The 17,097-nt window shown below is 34.2% G+C and overlaps 1 protein-coding gene across 1 annotated transcript; it reads left to right on the forward strand.

Annotated features, from left to right (window-relative positions):
* The first annotated feature begins 9,218 nt into the window (after positions 1 to 9,218).
* LOC107878293 (G-type lectin S-receptor-like serine/threonine-protein kinase At1g11300) lies at positions 9,219 to 12,582 on the forward strand. The gene is made up of 7 exons (XM_016725222.2): positions 9,219 to 10,685; positions 10,767 to 10,904; positions 11,006 to 11,175; positions 11,248 to 11,458; positions 11,547 to 11,784; positions 11,878 to 12,028; positions 12,125 to 12,582. The coding sequence occupies exons 1-7, from the start codon at positions 9,401 to 9,403 to the stop codon at positions 12,410 to 12,412; spliced, it is 2,481 nt and encodes an 826-aa protein (XP_016580708.2). The 5' UTR covers positions 9,219 to 9,400; the 3' UTR covers positions 12,413 to 12,582.
* The last annotated feature ends 4,515 nt before the right edge of the window (positions 12,583 to 17,097 follow it).

Raw genomic sequence — 17,097 nt, forward strand, 5'->3', positions numbered from 1 at the left:
TCTAACACTTTCTTTGCAATGTGTGGTTGAAGTTTTATCTTTCCATTTCCTAAAGTTATTCCTAAGAAATTAATATAAGTCTTACATAATTCCATTTTCTTTTTACTTATTATTATCCCATGTTTAGCAAATAATCTAAAAATTATTTGTAAGTGTCATAAGTGTTCTTGTATATTTTGACTAAACACTAAATATCATCTATATATACTAATACAAAATGTTTATACTCTCCAAATATACTATCAATCTTTCGTTGAAAAATGGGTGGAGCTGTCTTTAAACCAAACGGCATAACTAACCATTCAAAATGTCCTCCTGGACATGTGAATGCAGTCCATTCTATGCTGTCTGGGTGCATTTTGACTTGCCAGTGTCCTGACTTACAGTCAAATTTACTATATACCTTCTTATTTTGTATTTTATTAATTAACTCGCTTTTATCTGGTAGCTTGTATGCATCTGTTGTGGTGTTATCATTTAATCTTTTATAGTTAATTACCATACGAACTTTACCTCTTATTTGTTCACTATGATTTCTTACCATAAAAGATGCCGATTTATGTCTAGAAGTAGATCTTCTTATTACTTCTAATTGTAAAAGTTCTTTTATTTGTATATCAAATTCTTTAGTATCTTCATTATTTGATTCTATAGGAGCTGTTTTTATAGTGTATTCTGAATTAATTATATCTAATTTACACATTATCTCGTTAGCATCCCAATGGGCTAACTGTCTTTCTCCTACTATTTTCATTTTATCTGTATAGATATTATATTTTCTAAATCTTTTGGACTGTTTATTATTCCTATCTTATCCATTCCTTTTCTAAAATTATAAAACTGGGTTTCTATACTTATTAGGGTATAATCTTTTTCTATATCTGTTAAGCATTCTTGTTCTTCTGCATTAAGCAGGGTATAATTTCTAAATTCTTCTAAGTTTTCTTCTAAATTTTTGTTTTCTTTTAACAGGTTATTTTGGCATTGGTTACTTTGGCAATCTTCGCAACATGGTTCTGGAAATAAACTCATTTTATGTGTGTTTAATGTTCTATATACTGTTGGTAATGTTACTGTTTGTACTGGTGTATAAGTTAAGTTTTTAAAAAGCATTATTCCATCTCTTGTTAAGAGACATCCTCCTTTATTTTGGATACAAAAGTGTAGTCCTATAACAAAATTCGATCCTATGTTTAAATCTCTTGCTAATATTTTATTAACATTGTAAATTGAGTTATAGAATTTATTGCATGTATTTAAAAAACTTATTTGTGCATTTTCTATGCAATAATTGTAAATATTTTGTGATCCATCCATTTGAGTGGCTGTTATAGGTCTTTCAAGTACTTTTAGTAAATGTTCCGGTACTATTTCTTTATTGATCAAACAGCTAGTACATCCGGGATCTAATAATGCTAAAGTTTCTATCTCTACATCTTTTATTTTAATTTTTACTAATACTTTTATGGTAGAGAATTCTTTATCTTCATGGCATATTAGACTAGTGCCATTATCTTCTAAATTCATAAGTTCTGCCTCCGATTTTTCTAAATGTATAGCTTCTTGTGTATCTGATTATTCTATAGTGATTTTGGTTTTTCCTTTTTCTAAGATAGTTAATCTTTGTTCTAAATCATTTACTCGGATTTCTAAAGTAGATACTCTTAAATTTAGGATTTGATTATTTGTATATTTTTGTCCGCTATTTATTTCTGATTCTATTTTTATCTTTAAAGTGTTTTCTATACAATTTATACAAGCTTCTAAGTAACATTTTTGGCATTTAGCTCTATTGTCTTTACTTGGATACCAATTGCATATACACATCTATTACTGTCTAAACCTTTGTTTCTTTGGAATTCATGTATACATTCTTGAGTGACATTTATTAAATTATTGATTACTAGATTGTTTAAGTCTAGATCGTCTATCTCTTGTCCTAGTTCATTGACTAAGTTATCTTCTTCTGATTCTAAAGAATCAGATTTAGAATTATCTTTATCATTGATATCAATACTTATTATTGAGTATATACTTTCTGTATCTGACATGTATTCGTCTACATTTAGTAAAGTCTCTTGGAAGTTTTCTATTAATTGAGAATTTCTAGTTCTATTATATATATATTACCAAATATAACTGTTATATCCCATTTTAATACGGGTCAAACCGAGGTACAACATCTTGAAAAACTTCTAAATAAATTTAAGAAAGTTGTCACCTAATTAGTTCTACAGTGAATTAGGATACCTACTATAAAATAAGTGATTGAAAAAATAAAAACTTTATTCTAGATCTACGCAACTTAAAATTCTAGGTAAGGATTCTAATTATCCTAAAAGGAAGGGATTAGACACCCTAAAAGATCTGCTAACTAAGGTTAATCGGCCAAACTTAAGTCAGCTAAGAAATCAAATATTAAATTAATAAAAGATATAGGCAAGGCATTAAGAAAATATTTGTATTTTGATGCAACTGCCTGAAATTACAACTCTTTTCCTTAAGCTACAACATCCTTAATGGAGGGAAGAACTTGTTTAAGAATTGCCTATACAACTCATCCCAAGTCATGATAGAGCCTCTTGGAAATTCCCCTAACCATGAAGATGCTTCTCCTATAAGTGAGAAAAGGAAAAAACTCAGTCAAAGTGCTTCCTGATTTACCCCTAGATTGGTCTACGAGTTTCACATTCAAAGGAAATTTGTAAGGTGCAAATTTACATCATCGGTCGGTAATCCTACAAACACACCCTTCAAATTTAGAAGTTGGATCATGGAACTCTTGATGTCAAATTTTATGCCTGGGGGCAAAACAAGAGGTACTATGGATCCATTCTTTGTCGGCTCAACATATCACATATCTTCCTCATCATCTATATATGGATACACATACTGATATGTTGGGATAACTTGAACATGATCAGCTCTAGCTTTATTTTGATTCCCATCGAGTGCTGCTCAGTGGTCTGTTGTTGGTCTCTGCTTATCTAGATCTGCATCCCTAGCTATCTTCTAAGCTTCTTCCTCTGCTTTCCTTTTGGATTCCATTTGAGCTAAAACCCCACCCGTTCGACGATCAACAATATCTTATACCCCATCAAAAGGAGGCACCATATCACGAATCCCTTCTAGATTATCAATTTTTTTGTTCACAGATATCCTACTAGGTATTTGTAGGATCCTCTCTAGATTCGGATTCACCGGGATTAAGGGATTTCCTCTACTCCGTGTGTTTGGGCTAGACTGGCGTATGCCCAACTAGGAACAAAAATAAAAACTAAAAACCCAAATACTACAATAACCTCAATCTACAAATCAACATCGTGTTTCCTGGCAACGCTTCCAATTTCTTTGATGATGTTCAAGAAACACCTCCTTATAAGTGATGATACGGTTACTGTCAAGATATAGTAACCCAACTAAGGTTGGGGTCGAATCTCAAAGGAACACCTGGTTTGACTGATTTCAGTGGATACAGTCTATGGGTAAAACAGGAAAGTAAATGTGGGGATTTGTTTGTATTAGTCTCGAACATAGAACAGTATTAACTTAGTTGAAAATAAGTTATAAGTGAATACTGAAATTGTGTGTTCCCTTGGTATCTCAACTCTTTAGGTTTCTCGTGCGTTGTTTAACCAAGCCAATACCTTGCATGCAGAATCAATAAATTATGTACCTCCTACAATCTTCGGATGAATAAAAGGATTTCACCCTTTACCTATTGAGTCTCAGGATGTCGCATTACTAACCTTTACCCTGGTCCCAATTAACTATCACCTTTTGAGTCTCAATTTATTATATAAAGGCTAATAATCATTTAGATATACCATTGTGCTTCAACGGATCGACTATTAGCTCGCCAAATTACTATTGTCTTTATTTTTCCCTAGCTACAACCCATATATTAGAGCAATTAGTAACATCTAGGCGGTATCCTAATGTGTGCACCCATTAAGAAATTAATTATATCGAAGATAGAGCAATACATGCCATGGGTATGGGTGTCCCGTCAATAATCATGTTTCCCCTACTTCGTTAATCTGTCAGGATTTCCATAACCCTAGTTGTGGGTTTTAGCCGCTCATGATTATGAAGAGATTAATAACATTCATACTGAAAAGCAAATATGAAATCACAATGATAAGATGAAAAAACCCACAACAAAAGACTGAATAATCAAGCAAAGTCAACCCACAACTAAAGACTGAATAATCAAGCAAAGTCAATACAATGAAATCCCAAGATCAAAGATGGATCTTGAAATCAAAATATATTTCTAAGTATTAAAAGTGGTGAACCTCTAATAAAAAGTACATAAAGTGTATGTATAGTAAAAATAAAATCCTAAAAACTAAGCCCAAACAGAATAAGAGAAATCAGGGTCGGTAGCCACCCGCTCCCTGCACCTGCGGTTTGGTCCTAACCCGCAATCTGCCCTAGGTGCAGGTACTAATCGTAGGTACTGGATGGAAATTTTCCTGCAAGTTGACTCTTGAGATTTTGGACTTTTTGGAACCCGCTTTGTCTACCTGCAGTCCATAGGTCAACATGTCGCCTGTAGGTTGACTTAGTAGGTGCCTAGAGTCGGTTTTTCTGTTCTACTTCAAATCTCAAACATGCAATGATCATGATCAAGCTGAAAAACATCCCAATCATCCATAATCATTTCAAAAGTGACCAAAAATATCTTTTTTCACCATTTTTATGAAATTATTATTCAAATCATGGTTTCTGCAAAATATACCCAAAACAGATCATATCTAACAAAAAGGCCTCAGAAACTTGCATATTTTCCCCATTTTAAGCATCGAAAGTGTTATATTTCTAAAGCACATCATAATCCATTTTAAGGAGAATCAGAGTAAGACCAGTTCTCTATGCGCTCATGAAACCAAGATGTGTTCATGGCTAAAATAAATAAAACAATGAGAGCCAAGAACGGTTAAGTATTAATTATGTGACATATGTTTCCTAGGTTTACGTGAAAGCTCAACAATTCAAGAATATCAAATCTATGGATTAACCAAGGATACCCGATGAATGTTTACTATCAAAATTTCAAGGGAAAACCTACTTACCTAAATATGACTGGTCTCTATTTGTAGATCACACAGTTTTTCATATAAAATGGTCATTCCCCATTAATGTGGAGGATTGTTGGGTTCATTGATGAAAAGTGAATAAAAGACAAAGGGAAAAACATGGAGGAAAAGTGAATAATGAATACTTACTTTATGGAAAAAGTATACTCCCACACTGGGTATAGAAGTGTTCCTTCATGTGGATAGCGAGGCAATAAAAAGACAATACTCATACCGTCATCATCATCGCTTGCTTAGCTCGGCTTGAGCTTTGACTTCAAAATCAGATTTGGATTTGACAAATGATAGAGCGAGGGACTATTCTTTTGAAAAAAAAATTAAAACTTGAGAGTTAATAATCCAAAAATCAAAACTTAAATTTCTCCATTTGCTGACACACACGAGTAGGTGTGAACGCATGTCATAACTGCACCTAGAAGGGACGCGACCCTTTGAGGCGCTGTTTAGAAATGAAAAATCAATCTAAATGCCCACCTAGCCATTAGTGGACATAGATGTCAGCGCATGTACCGATGTAGGTCAACCTTGACATTTTGTTTTATGCCAAAGGTGATATGTGGCCCATTAAGGCTGCATGTGGTCCATCTGCAGCCGCAAATGGGGTCCGCAAGTGAGGCGACATTTCATAAAATTGTGACTTTTTCACGAACCATTTCTTCCTTTCTGAAGTATTATCTTTTGAGCTATATATATATATATATATATATATATATATGTCTTTTTCCTCAGATGGAGGAGACAAAAATTTATTATCTTACCTCTCTTCTTATTTTTCAAAGAAACCAAAGTAAGTGTGATTTAATCCATTTGTTAAGTTTGTCGAAGTCCTGAAATTTCCATTGTCGGTATTGCAGAATAGTATTCTATTCTAACCTAGGAGGAATTAATCCAAACCTTGAACAATTGTGAGGGAATTAAATTTTGTATGGAAAACACAATTTATTGTGGGCTTAGAACTTTTATTTTCTATTAATTTTATGATTTTTGGTCGCAGCAGTTAACAATCCAACATCGACTTGAAAACAACTATTGTTTTGTGATTTTTGCCTCTTTTCCCATGTTTGAATCTCTCCATAGATTTGGTTTGCAGTTTATGACTTGCTAGGACGGATGACATAATTTCAAGGTGATGCGATGTGTTTCTAGTAATTTCTTGAGATTTAAAAGTTTGAAAAACTTGGAAACTTTGGCCAAGTAACATTTGGGGTTAACGATGTCAATTTTGAGTTTCAATGTTAACTAGGTCCGGAGGTTGATTGATGGTCTCGTTGGAGGCTTGATGCAGTTCTCGAGGTATTTGGGTACATTTGTGTTGGGTTCGAAATCGAGAGGTCATCATGCGGAAGCTATTACTTGCAAACTATTGAGACGATAAATCAAACGAAAAGAAAAACATACTAAAAACATGATGATTATATTGTTTGGCCAATTGGCCTACATATAAAAACCTAATATAAAAGAAAACATAAAACTATTAGAGAGAAAATCTCTCCCTAAACAAAACTCTTTAAATGACTACATTGTAGATGTTGTTGTGTTATTGGTATGAGAAGGGGGTCTTCTATTTATAGATGTCCAAAACCTTTCCTCCAAGAAAGAGGTTAGCCAAATATGAAAAAAATTATATTTTTTTTCTTTCAGAAAAAATAAAAGTAATTAAAATTAAATATGGTAACTTTTATTTTCCTTCTAAGAAAAATTAAAATTTAAATATAGTAAGAAAATCAAGGCAAAAACCCTAACAAATCTCCCCTTTTTGGCTTGATTTTCTTCACTTGATCCGTCTTCTCTTCATATCACGTGCATGAACTTCGTTCTTGATATAATCTTCATAACTGTTGCTTGTCATGGTTAAAAATAAGGTTTAAAATATCATGGTTAAAAATTGGTTTAAAAGTAATACTTTATTTTCATTTTTAAAGATGCAGCAGCAGGAGTGTTGAAAATATGGTTGAAACTTGTTCTCCACATGTAGTTCAAAAAAAATCTTCATTATTATCCAAATTGTTGCAGCTTGATTTTGAAACCGCTTTGAACCTGTTTAATCTCGTCTCACCACACATTGGACCATTGAACCGTAAGCTCTAATACCACTTATTGGGTTCGAAATCGAGAGGGCGTCATGCGGAAGCTATTAGTTGCAAACTATTGAGACGATAAATCAGACGAAAAGAAAAACATACTAAAAACATGATGATTATATAGTTTGTCCAATTGGCCTACATATAAAAACCTAATATAAAGGAAAACATAAAACTATTAGAGAGAACAAAACTCTTTAAACGACTACATTGTGGATGCTATTGTGTTATTGGTATGAGAAGGGGTCTTCTATTTATAGATTCCAAAACCTTTCCTCCAAAAAACAGGTTAGCCAAATATGAAAAAGAATTATATTTTTTTTTTCAGGAAAAGTAAAAGTAATTATGGTAACTTTTATTTTTCTTCTAAGAAAAATTAAAACTTAAATATAGTAAGAAAATCAGGACATAAATCCTAACAATTTGGACCTTTGGATGGATTTCTATTTTTTCTTTTTTAAGTTTATTATATAGTTGAATGTCCTTATTTGGTCAAGACGGCCTTGTCTGGTGATTTGATGATTCCAACGTCTTTTGAGTGTTTAACGAATTGATATGCACTATTAGTTTGTAATGAAAGGTTCCAAATGAGTTCTGAGGGTCCATTTCAAAAATTTGGAGATTTACATTATTGGTTTGTAATATTCAGACACTTGTTGCTACTCAAAATTAGTTGCACTGCTTGATTCAAATTTGAAGAGATAAAAGACTACGTTAACTTAAACTCTACATTAGCTTTTGACGTGTATTTATTTGATAATGTTAACTAATTAAATTTACATTAGGTTTTGACATGTATTTATTTGATAATGTTAACTACTTAAATTTTACATATGACTATAGATGAATATGTTAATTAAGAAACTGTATCGACGAATTTAAATATTTTTGACGATGTATTGATGTTAAATATGAATAAATTATCGTAGAAATATCCCTTTTCATATAATATATTAGAAATGTTAACAAATTGATATATCTATAAGTTTTAGTTTAGGTTGAGAAGAAATTTTTCTGATAATGTTTTAAAAAGAAAAGAAACGAAACGCTATCTCACTCCTTAATTGCCCTTTTAGTGTTGGATTGACCGGTAATCCTAAGGCCCTTTAAAATGAAGGGCTTGCGAGCCTAATTTATCAAATTCTTGGTCCTGCGAGGTTTGGGGGGATTGAATTGGGTTGAGCTATTTTGATAGTTTTGATCAAAATCCCTCCTAATTAGTATTATTTTCTCTGTTTTAATTTTGATTTAATATGAAGTTTAATAAATTAAAGAATTTTTTTCTTAAAATTTTGTGAACCTAAACTAAAAATACATAGAATTATCGAAATATTCTTTAGTTTTATGATTTTAAATATATTATATTAAAAATTAAAATTAAAAAATTATCAATAAGAAAATTTTTTTTTTTCTTAAACAGACTAAATTAAAAATAATATAAACAAATTAAAATAGAAGAACAATATTTCTTAAAGCGCTTGTTAGGAAAAACAGCCGCATAATTTGATAAGGAAAAAGTATTATTGACCCAACCCCCAACCCCTCAAAGAAAAAGGACAACAGCAAACAAATTTAGTGAACATCCAGACCTTGATTTGACTGCACAAGAATCTTATTGGAAATTAATTTGACAGCTCAACATCCAGATACAGTTTGTTGGGATTTTTTGTTGTAATTAATCGAGTGCACGATTGAAAAGAATTACTCCTTCCTACAAATATGACATCAATTATTGCCAAACAAAATTAAGGTGTTAGTTTAATTTAATACAAGATATAATCAGTATTAGGAGAAATTGTTGAAAGAATATATACATAGTATATACGTCTTCCCGCCCTAATTTTTGTGGTAATTATTCGTTTGAACACAATTATTTAAAAATAATAAAAAAATTAAAGTTTGTAGTCTAAAATAAATGTAGATATTTCAAAGGTGAAAGATGAAGTTTAAAATAAAGTTAATATTCTTTTAATATAACAAAAAGAAAACTAGAAATGTATAACATATAATGTGACAAATGATATATACATATTAATAATATGTTCAAAAGGCCCCCATACATAATAAAACATCCACGTTAGCCGTATCCAAAAATAGACCGCACTCTGAAGAATATGTAAACATTCAATTGATTGCAGGGTTCAAACCTGTGATCTCTATATGACATGAATCTAGCTCATGTTGTTCATTAATGTAAAGAAGTGAACAATCAGAGATATGAAAGAAGGCAGAGTAGGAACTGTACTTGGGAAAAAAATAATGAAGTTAGTAACTGTTCTACCTTTTTTAGTAGTAATATTCTCGTGTTTTTGCATACCCATTCTCCCTAGCCAAAATATTGTCAAAGTAGGCAAATCAATCACTGGAAACCATAAAATGGTTTCAGCTGGTGGAAGTTTTGCCTTAGGATTTTTCACTCCAGTCAATTCTAATTTTACCTACCTTGGCATATGGTACAATACAATCCCTGAACAAACAGTAGTTTGGGTTGCTAACAGAGAATCTCCGATCCCTCAGAATTCTACTGCGGTTTTCACTATTGGCGATGCTGGGAATTTAGTGATTTTTGATGAAAAACGTGAACTCATTTGGTCATCGAATGTTTCATTCACAACAAAGGAATTATTAACTTCAAATTCTACTGTGGGGGCATTGTTAGATGACGGAAATCTCATTCTCAGACATGGTGAGTCCAATATACTGTGGCGGAGCTTTCAGCATCCTAGTGATACATTAATACGTGACATGAGATTCCATTTCAATAAAATTAGTGGCCAACAAACCTTGATCAGTTCGTGGATGAGAAATGAAGATCCTCGGCCTGGAAATTTCTCTTTTGGAATAGACCGTAGTGAAGGGCGCACGAGTTTTTACATTTGGAACCAGAACAGTGTTTACTATAGATTCGATGATAGTAAAAAAGGGTATACGCTAGGAATCACGTGGTATATATCTATTGTTACTATTAACGAAAATGTATATATCACTTTAGCTTACTACAGAAGCTTATTAAGAGTCGTTTTAAATCCTCTTGGGTACCTTCAGGTTATGGTGTGGAATAGGAATGGTAGTAATGAGTGGAATGTTGAATTTCAAGCACCACAAGCTAAGTGTGAACTTTATGCTCACTGTGGTCCGTTTGGTAGCTGTGGGATCAGATCAAGTGGATTATGCAGATGTTTAACCGGATTTGAACCTAGATTTTCCACAGATTGGGCTAATGGGAAATGGAATGGAGGTTGTGCAAGAAAAATAGCGTTGGGATGGGATGGTGGAGATCGGTTTTTGAAACACGAGAATATGAAGTTGCCAGATCATGCTATCTCTTTAGGAAATATGAGCACTAGAGAGTGTGAAACTCAGTGCATTAGGAACTGCTCCTGTTCAGCTTATGCTTGTTCGATAAACGCCTGTTTTATATGGCTTGGAGATTTACTGGATCTTGGGAATGTCATTACCGACGGCAGAGCTCTCTATGTTCGAGTTCATTTCTCTGAGCTAAGTATGTTTAGCCATGTCTTTATGGATTTTTCTACTAAAAAATATGTGAAAGGCTGCTAAATTTTACGTTTTCTTGATGCAGTTGCTCATGGTCTATCTGGGAATTCAGCTCAAAGATACAAAATTCTCACTGCAAAAATAGTTTCTGCAATTTTCACAATATTGCTTCTTGTTAGTATCCTTGCTTTTATCTTCAAAATAAAGCGCTTGAAAAGACCAGGTGAATCTAGCATTTCTCAATGGTACTGATTTCTGATTTCATATAGTTTACAGTGCTTTGCCTTACTGATTGTTGACTTACTGATTGTTGTTTGAAACTAGGTAAGATGGACGGAGATTTAGCTCTAGTTAGCTCCGTCCCTAGTGGATCTTTAGTAGGGAAAGATGATATGAAGTTGTTACAGTACAGCTTGCAGAATATACGAGACGCTACAAACAACTTCCATGAAGATAACAAACTCGGAAAAGGTGGTTTTGGCCCTGTGTTTAAGGTGCAACAGTTCAATGTTTTGATGTTCATATTTCCTTTCATCAATGTAGAGGATTTAAACATTCTGTTTCAGGGTATCTTGACTGAGTTCGGAGAAGTAGCCATCAAAAGGCTAAGCAGGAGGTCCTCACAAGGACTGGAGGAGTTCATGAATGAGTTGAAGCTAATCGCGCATTTGCAGCACAAAAATTTAGTTAGCCTCTTAGGATGCTGTGTTGAAGGGGAGGAGAAGATACTGATCTACGAGTATATGCCCAATTGCAGCCTGGACAAATTTCTTTTTGGTTGTACTCTAATATTATCTTCGTGAGAATCATAACTTTGTTTTCCTCATTTCCCTTGGCTAATTGGATATTCGTTTTTCTTTTTTAGACCCTACATTGAAGGTTAAACTCGATTGGGTCACACGTTTTGGGATAATAGAAGGAATTGCTCAAGGAATGCTTTACCTACATAAGTATTCAAGATTAAAAGTCATTCACAGGGACTTGAAGGCAAGCAACATTCTGCTAGATCAAGAGATGATCCCTAAAATATCTGACTTTGGAATGGCAAGGATTTTCGGGATTGATCAAACACAGGCCAATACAAAACGAGTGGTTGGTACATAGTAAGTGTAGTCCCTGGTGATCTGTAACTAGTTTTTATGTTATTACCTCTTATGTATAGCTACTGAAGACTAATTTACGCCAATGTGGCATAGTGGCTATATGTCTCCAGAATACGTAGTATATGGCCAATTTTCGGAGAAATCAGATGTTTTTAGCTTTGGAGTATTGCTTTTGGAAATTCTGACTGGTGAACGAAACTCAGACTTCTACAAGACTGAAATTTCTGTGTCTCTATTAGGATGGGTAAGTATACTCACGCATTTGGAAACTTAGTCCAAGTTTGTTTTTGTTTCTTTCTTTGTACTTATTCATTAAAATTTCAAATCATTTGACCTTTAGGCATACAATAAATGGAAAGAAGGAAGAGTGTTGGAGTTGATCGATCCATCAATAAGGGAAACCTACGACTGTAACAAAGCAACAAGGTCAATTTTGGTGGCTCTTCTTTGCGTTCAAGAACTTCCAACTGATCGGCCAACAATGTCTGATATTGCTGGCATGTCAAGCAATGAATCATTGGCCATCCCTGAACCAAAAGAACCGGCTTTTCGCAGCAGCTGGCGACATCAGAAGTTGAAAGATTTTTCCATTAATGAGATGACATTTAGTTTGCCAGTACCTCGATGATTTAGCTTCCATATTTCTTATGGAAGTAAACTTATTAAGAAAAGAACCATCTTCTCAAAATTTTAGCTATAGGCAGTGAATAGAGTTTTACTTGTGATATTTCAAACATAAACTGTTCATAAGGTCTTGATGTTATGAAAATTGAAACTATACTATGTTGTTTGCTTTGAGAAGGGCAGCCGATGCACTATAGCTCCCGCTATGTGAGGGGTCCGCAAAAGGGCCAGATCATAAGGGTCTATTGTAGGAAGTTTTACGCTGCAAGTCTGCAAGAGACTGTTTCCACGGCTTGAACCCGTGACCTCCTAGTCACATGGAGACAAATTCACCTGCTACGCCAAGGCTCCCCTTCATATTTTTGGCTTTGAGAATAACCGATATCATACCCTGCACTATGATTTTCTCATTCCTTTCTGGATTTCCAGCTTACAATAATTGAAAATAAAGCAATCTTTCTCAGCCCTTCTAATTCAACTATTTACTCTATTTGAAAATGAAAAGAGTGTTAATAATTTCCACAAAGATGGAATCTTATTTTGACAAACTAACATACATCCCTCTTTTTCTGTAACAGTGTGACTCATGTTTCACATTTAACCCGAAATCGTCAGTCCCCTCTGGAAACTTTTCGACGTTGGTTGAACTTAGGTGAAGTTGATTTGACAATCCAAAATCCAAATGTTTTACATGTGAATATGTGATCACAAACCATTGGGGAAGAAAGAAAAATTAAACAATCCAAAAGTGAAGTCAATCCCTGCTCAATGAGTATTTAATCCGAAATGAGCAAGAAGCATAATCAAGGACTTTCTTCTAATGTAAAAAGATTTTAGAAGTAGTCCCCAAGGGTAATAAAATTAGTTCCATAATATCATGAACGGTCCAATTTAATTTAAGTTTGGGTTTGGGCAGGTTAATGATCCGCGTATTTATTAACTCAGTCCATTTTGACTCATTCAATTTAAGCATTTAGCCTTTAAGACAAGTTGACAAGGTAGAAGAGACCAAAATGAAACATAAAGTGAATTTACACCCTAATTTTTGTTGATGTAATGTTATACCCCTGAGGTTTTGATGATCGGCAAATTATTCCACAAGGGACCTGATAGACATTCTTTTATGTTTCTATGGGACCTGGTCTCAAGTTAAAGTATGCCTTGACAATGACATGTCTGACTATAGCTGAAAGTTGTACTTTTCTTCAGAAAGTTGGTGGCGCGGCAGTAGAGGAGTTGAACCTCGACCAATAGCACCACATCTACATTTTGCTGTCTCATATTTAAGGATCTCTTGCTCATAAGAAAACCTAGTTTTTGCAAATATTAAGATTAAACGCTCAAGAAGCAAAAGTCGCCCACAGCCTACAAAGGGACCTGCTTGCTCTGTCATCTTAAGTCTAGTTTGTGTTGTATCACTGGTTCTTTGGGTCTTACATGGTAAATCTACTCCTGATTATAAAGGATAGTAGATGTGTAGATTGCCCACGTCCTAGTTTGGGTCGAAGCAACTAGAGTTGGTTGTTCGAGTTGTTTGAAAGTTGGTCAACTATTTGTTTGTCTCTTTCAAGTGTTGTGTCCTGGGTAGAGTTACCTAGGATTTGTGACTAGAGTTAGTCAGTTATAAGTGTGTTAGAGTTATCACACTTATCTTCCGATAGAGTTATTACAAGAGTTAGTGATTATAGAAAATTATAATCACTTGGTGGCTTGAAGAAGGGTAAAGTTTGGAAATCCTGATGGCAGGTCGTGACTTTTACTTTTCTTAAGCAAGGAAGTTTCCATGTAAACTTTCTGTGTTCTTTACTTTATTGCATTATCTATTCTTCAATTATCATTTACTACTTTCACAAGTTAAAGGGACCAGGTCCTGTTGTGTTCGGTGGACTCATATACTCCATTAATTGGTATATGTAACACCCCAAAATCTCATCTCGGAACATCACATAGTTCTTAAGACTACAAGTAGCCCCAAACTAACCCTTTGAGCCTGTTACTACTTCTACCACTTAATTTAGGATGAACAACCAAATAATAAATGTTATATTATATCAAACAGAACTGAAATCATTGAAAACAAATGTCTGGATATCAAATACTGAAAATCTGGAACAAAACTTCAACTGACTGTCTGACAAGACTCTACTTACTAAGAACTAGAGAGTCATTGGGACAAACCCCCAACTGACTCAACTGGACTGAAAAGAAATAATCAACTACTATAAAGACTGAAAACAAGGGATTAGGTCCTCAAACCATGAGGACTTACCAACTGCTGACGTGTGGATAAAGGTACTTGAAGAAAACTGTCACTGCTGAGACTGAGCACTTGAACCTACATTATGAGACAATGTAGCACACAGACGTATATGTGGATCAGTACTTTGAGGATGTACTGAGTATATGGGGGTGTATGCAATACTTAAATCAACAATATCATCAATCTTTATAAAAATCATGCATGCTGATATAACTGACTCACATAGCTTGAATAATCTCAGAAAAATGTATATCTCATAAATTATGAATAACGGAACGCGTAGTATAAATCTCGTGAGTCAATATACTATTTCTGAAATCTGTAGTTCTATTCCCTTCTCAAAACATATAGACTAAAGTGGTAAAGTGCTCACTTCTATATCTAAGCTAAGGCTGTAATTTTAAAACTGAAATCTAAAGTAAAACATTAATTGAATAAGTTTGTGAGCCTTTACACTTAGTATCTAAAAATCTTTACTGACCAGGATATCTTTCAAACCTTTAGGGAAAATAACTCATCTCAAGGAACATACTTTACTTTAGAAACTGATTATTTACTCTTACTAGCAAGGTGGTTCTCTTAACCGACATACACCGTGCGAGCTACATGGAGTCCAACGTTTTGTCCTCCTAAGGAAGAAACCTCACGTCGGGGAGAGGCGTCATACTCTTTCCAGGGAGTATAACCTCAATTTAGTGATCACTATCTCAACCTCGGGCCCATAAATCTCATTCCTACGGTGGTACGTAGTTCTGGGGTATGAAACTGTAGTAACTTACCCAACTCGGTGTTAAATACTACTCCCTATCTCATGGAAATCCACATTTAATAATCTCGTGGTTTATAATGAAACCAACTACAAAATATGTAATCTCATTCAGTGAAGTGGATTTCAAAGCTACTATGACCATTACGGTCAAAATTTTCTCAATAATCTCAAAATACTCAAATCATGGGTGCTTATAGCACCAAAGTTCTTAAAATTACAATCTCAAGTAGGGCTTAATGACCCATAATTCAATCTCAGGTTAAGACGTATCAAAATCCATACTCGATATCATAAAGATTTAATAATCATATAGAAGTCTGCAAATTTTCAGCAATATGCATTATAATCTCAACATACTCATGTACTTCAATTTCTAAAACAGTGAAACCATCATAATCTCAAAAAATAATAACATAGGGTATAAACACATACTTCAATTTCATAAGAAAACATGTAAAACCATATATCTTTGTAATTGAAACAACTTTTGGGCACAAGGATGAAAGGAGTGTCCTTGTTCCCACATACCTTAGATTATGAATTTAGATGAACAAGCTTGCTTGAGATTATTTTTCGCATTCTTGAGTGAGGGTTCTTGAAGTTTTTTGCTTGGGAACCTTGATTCTTAAATCAATTTGCAAAAACTATGGTGAAATCTTGGAGAAGTAAATGGGTCTTGCTCTTGAGGGTTAATCTTGAGAGAAAACCGTAGTTTTTGATGCTTTGGATGAATCTGAAGTTCTATGCTTTGTTTTGATATGTCTAGGTGTTAAAAAGCGTGGGAAAAGACCAAAAAGACCTTTTAAAAATGGCTTAGAACAGATCGTGAGAAGGTCCATCGCTGGCTCGATGATCTGTCGGTCTGATCATCGCACCTGGACCAGAACAGGGACTTACTGCCTTAGTTGCGATGATTTGGGCGATGGTCCGTCACTAGCTCAATGGTTCATCGGCCTGACCGTCGCACTTGGACAGTGAATGGGTCTACTATCTCGGTTGTGATGGCCGGAGCGACGTCCGTTACTTGCATGACGGTCCATCAGCCTGCCCGTCGCTCCTGGGCAGTTTGGACAGTTATCCGTAAAACATCCATAACTTTTTACAACGATACCAGATTTGTGCAAAATTGGTATTGTTGAAAAGCTAATTTAATTTTCTCCATGATAAATAGTCAAAATTAGGAAAACTCTATATGATTTAAATACTACTCACTTTGAAAGTTATTCCTTAATCTTATAGAGATACAATTTAGGCTTAAGGAAAGTTTGGGGTATTACAGTATCAGAGTTAGCTCTCTCTAAAAGGTTAACATCTAGAGAGGATCCAACTCAAATGGATACTCCACCAAACCTGGAAGGAGGTCAGTACACCACCTGACCCTAAAGATTCAATGGCTAATACTATAGTTGGTGGAAGACAAGAATGTATGACTTTATAATGGCGAAAGACAGTGGGCTGATAAATGTAATTTTGAATGGTCCATATAGTCCCATGAGAGAAGTAAAAGAAGGATAGGTCACTAAACTCATCCCCAAAACTCATAGAGAATATGATGAAGATGGTCACAGAAAGATTGAAAAGAACTAAAAGGCAAAGAAGTTACTAGTATGTGGCATAGGACATGATGAGTACATCGGGATCTCCCTTGTGAATCTGCTAA

The sequence above is a fragment of the Capsicum annuum genome, chromosome 7 (assembly GCF_002878395.1).
Source record: "Capsicum annuum cultivar UCD-10X-F1 chromosome 7, UCD10Xv1.1, whole genome shotgun sequence".
NCBI lineage: Eukaryota > Viridiplantae > Streptophyta > Magnoliopsida > Solanales > Solanaceae > Capsicum > Capsicum annuum.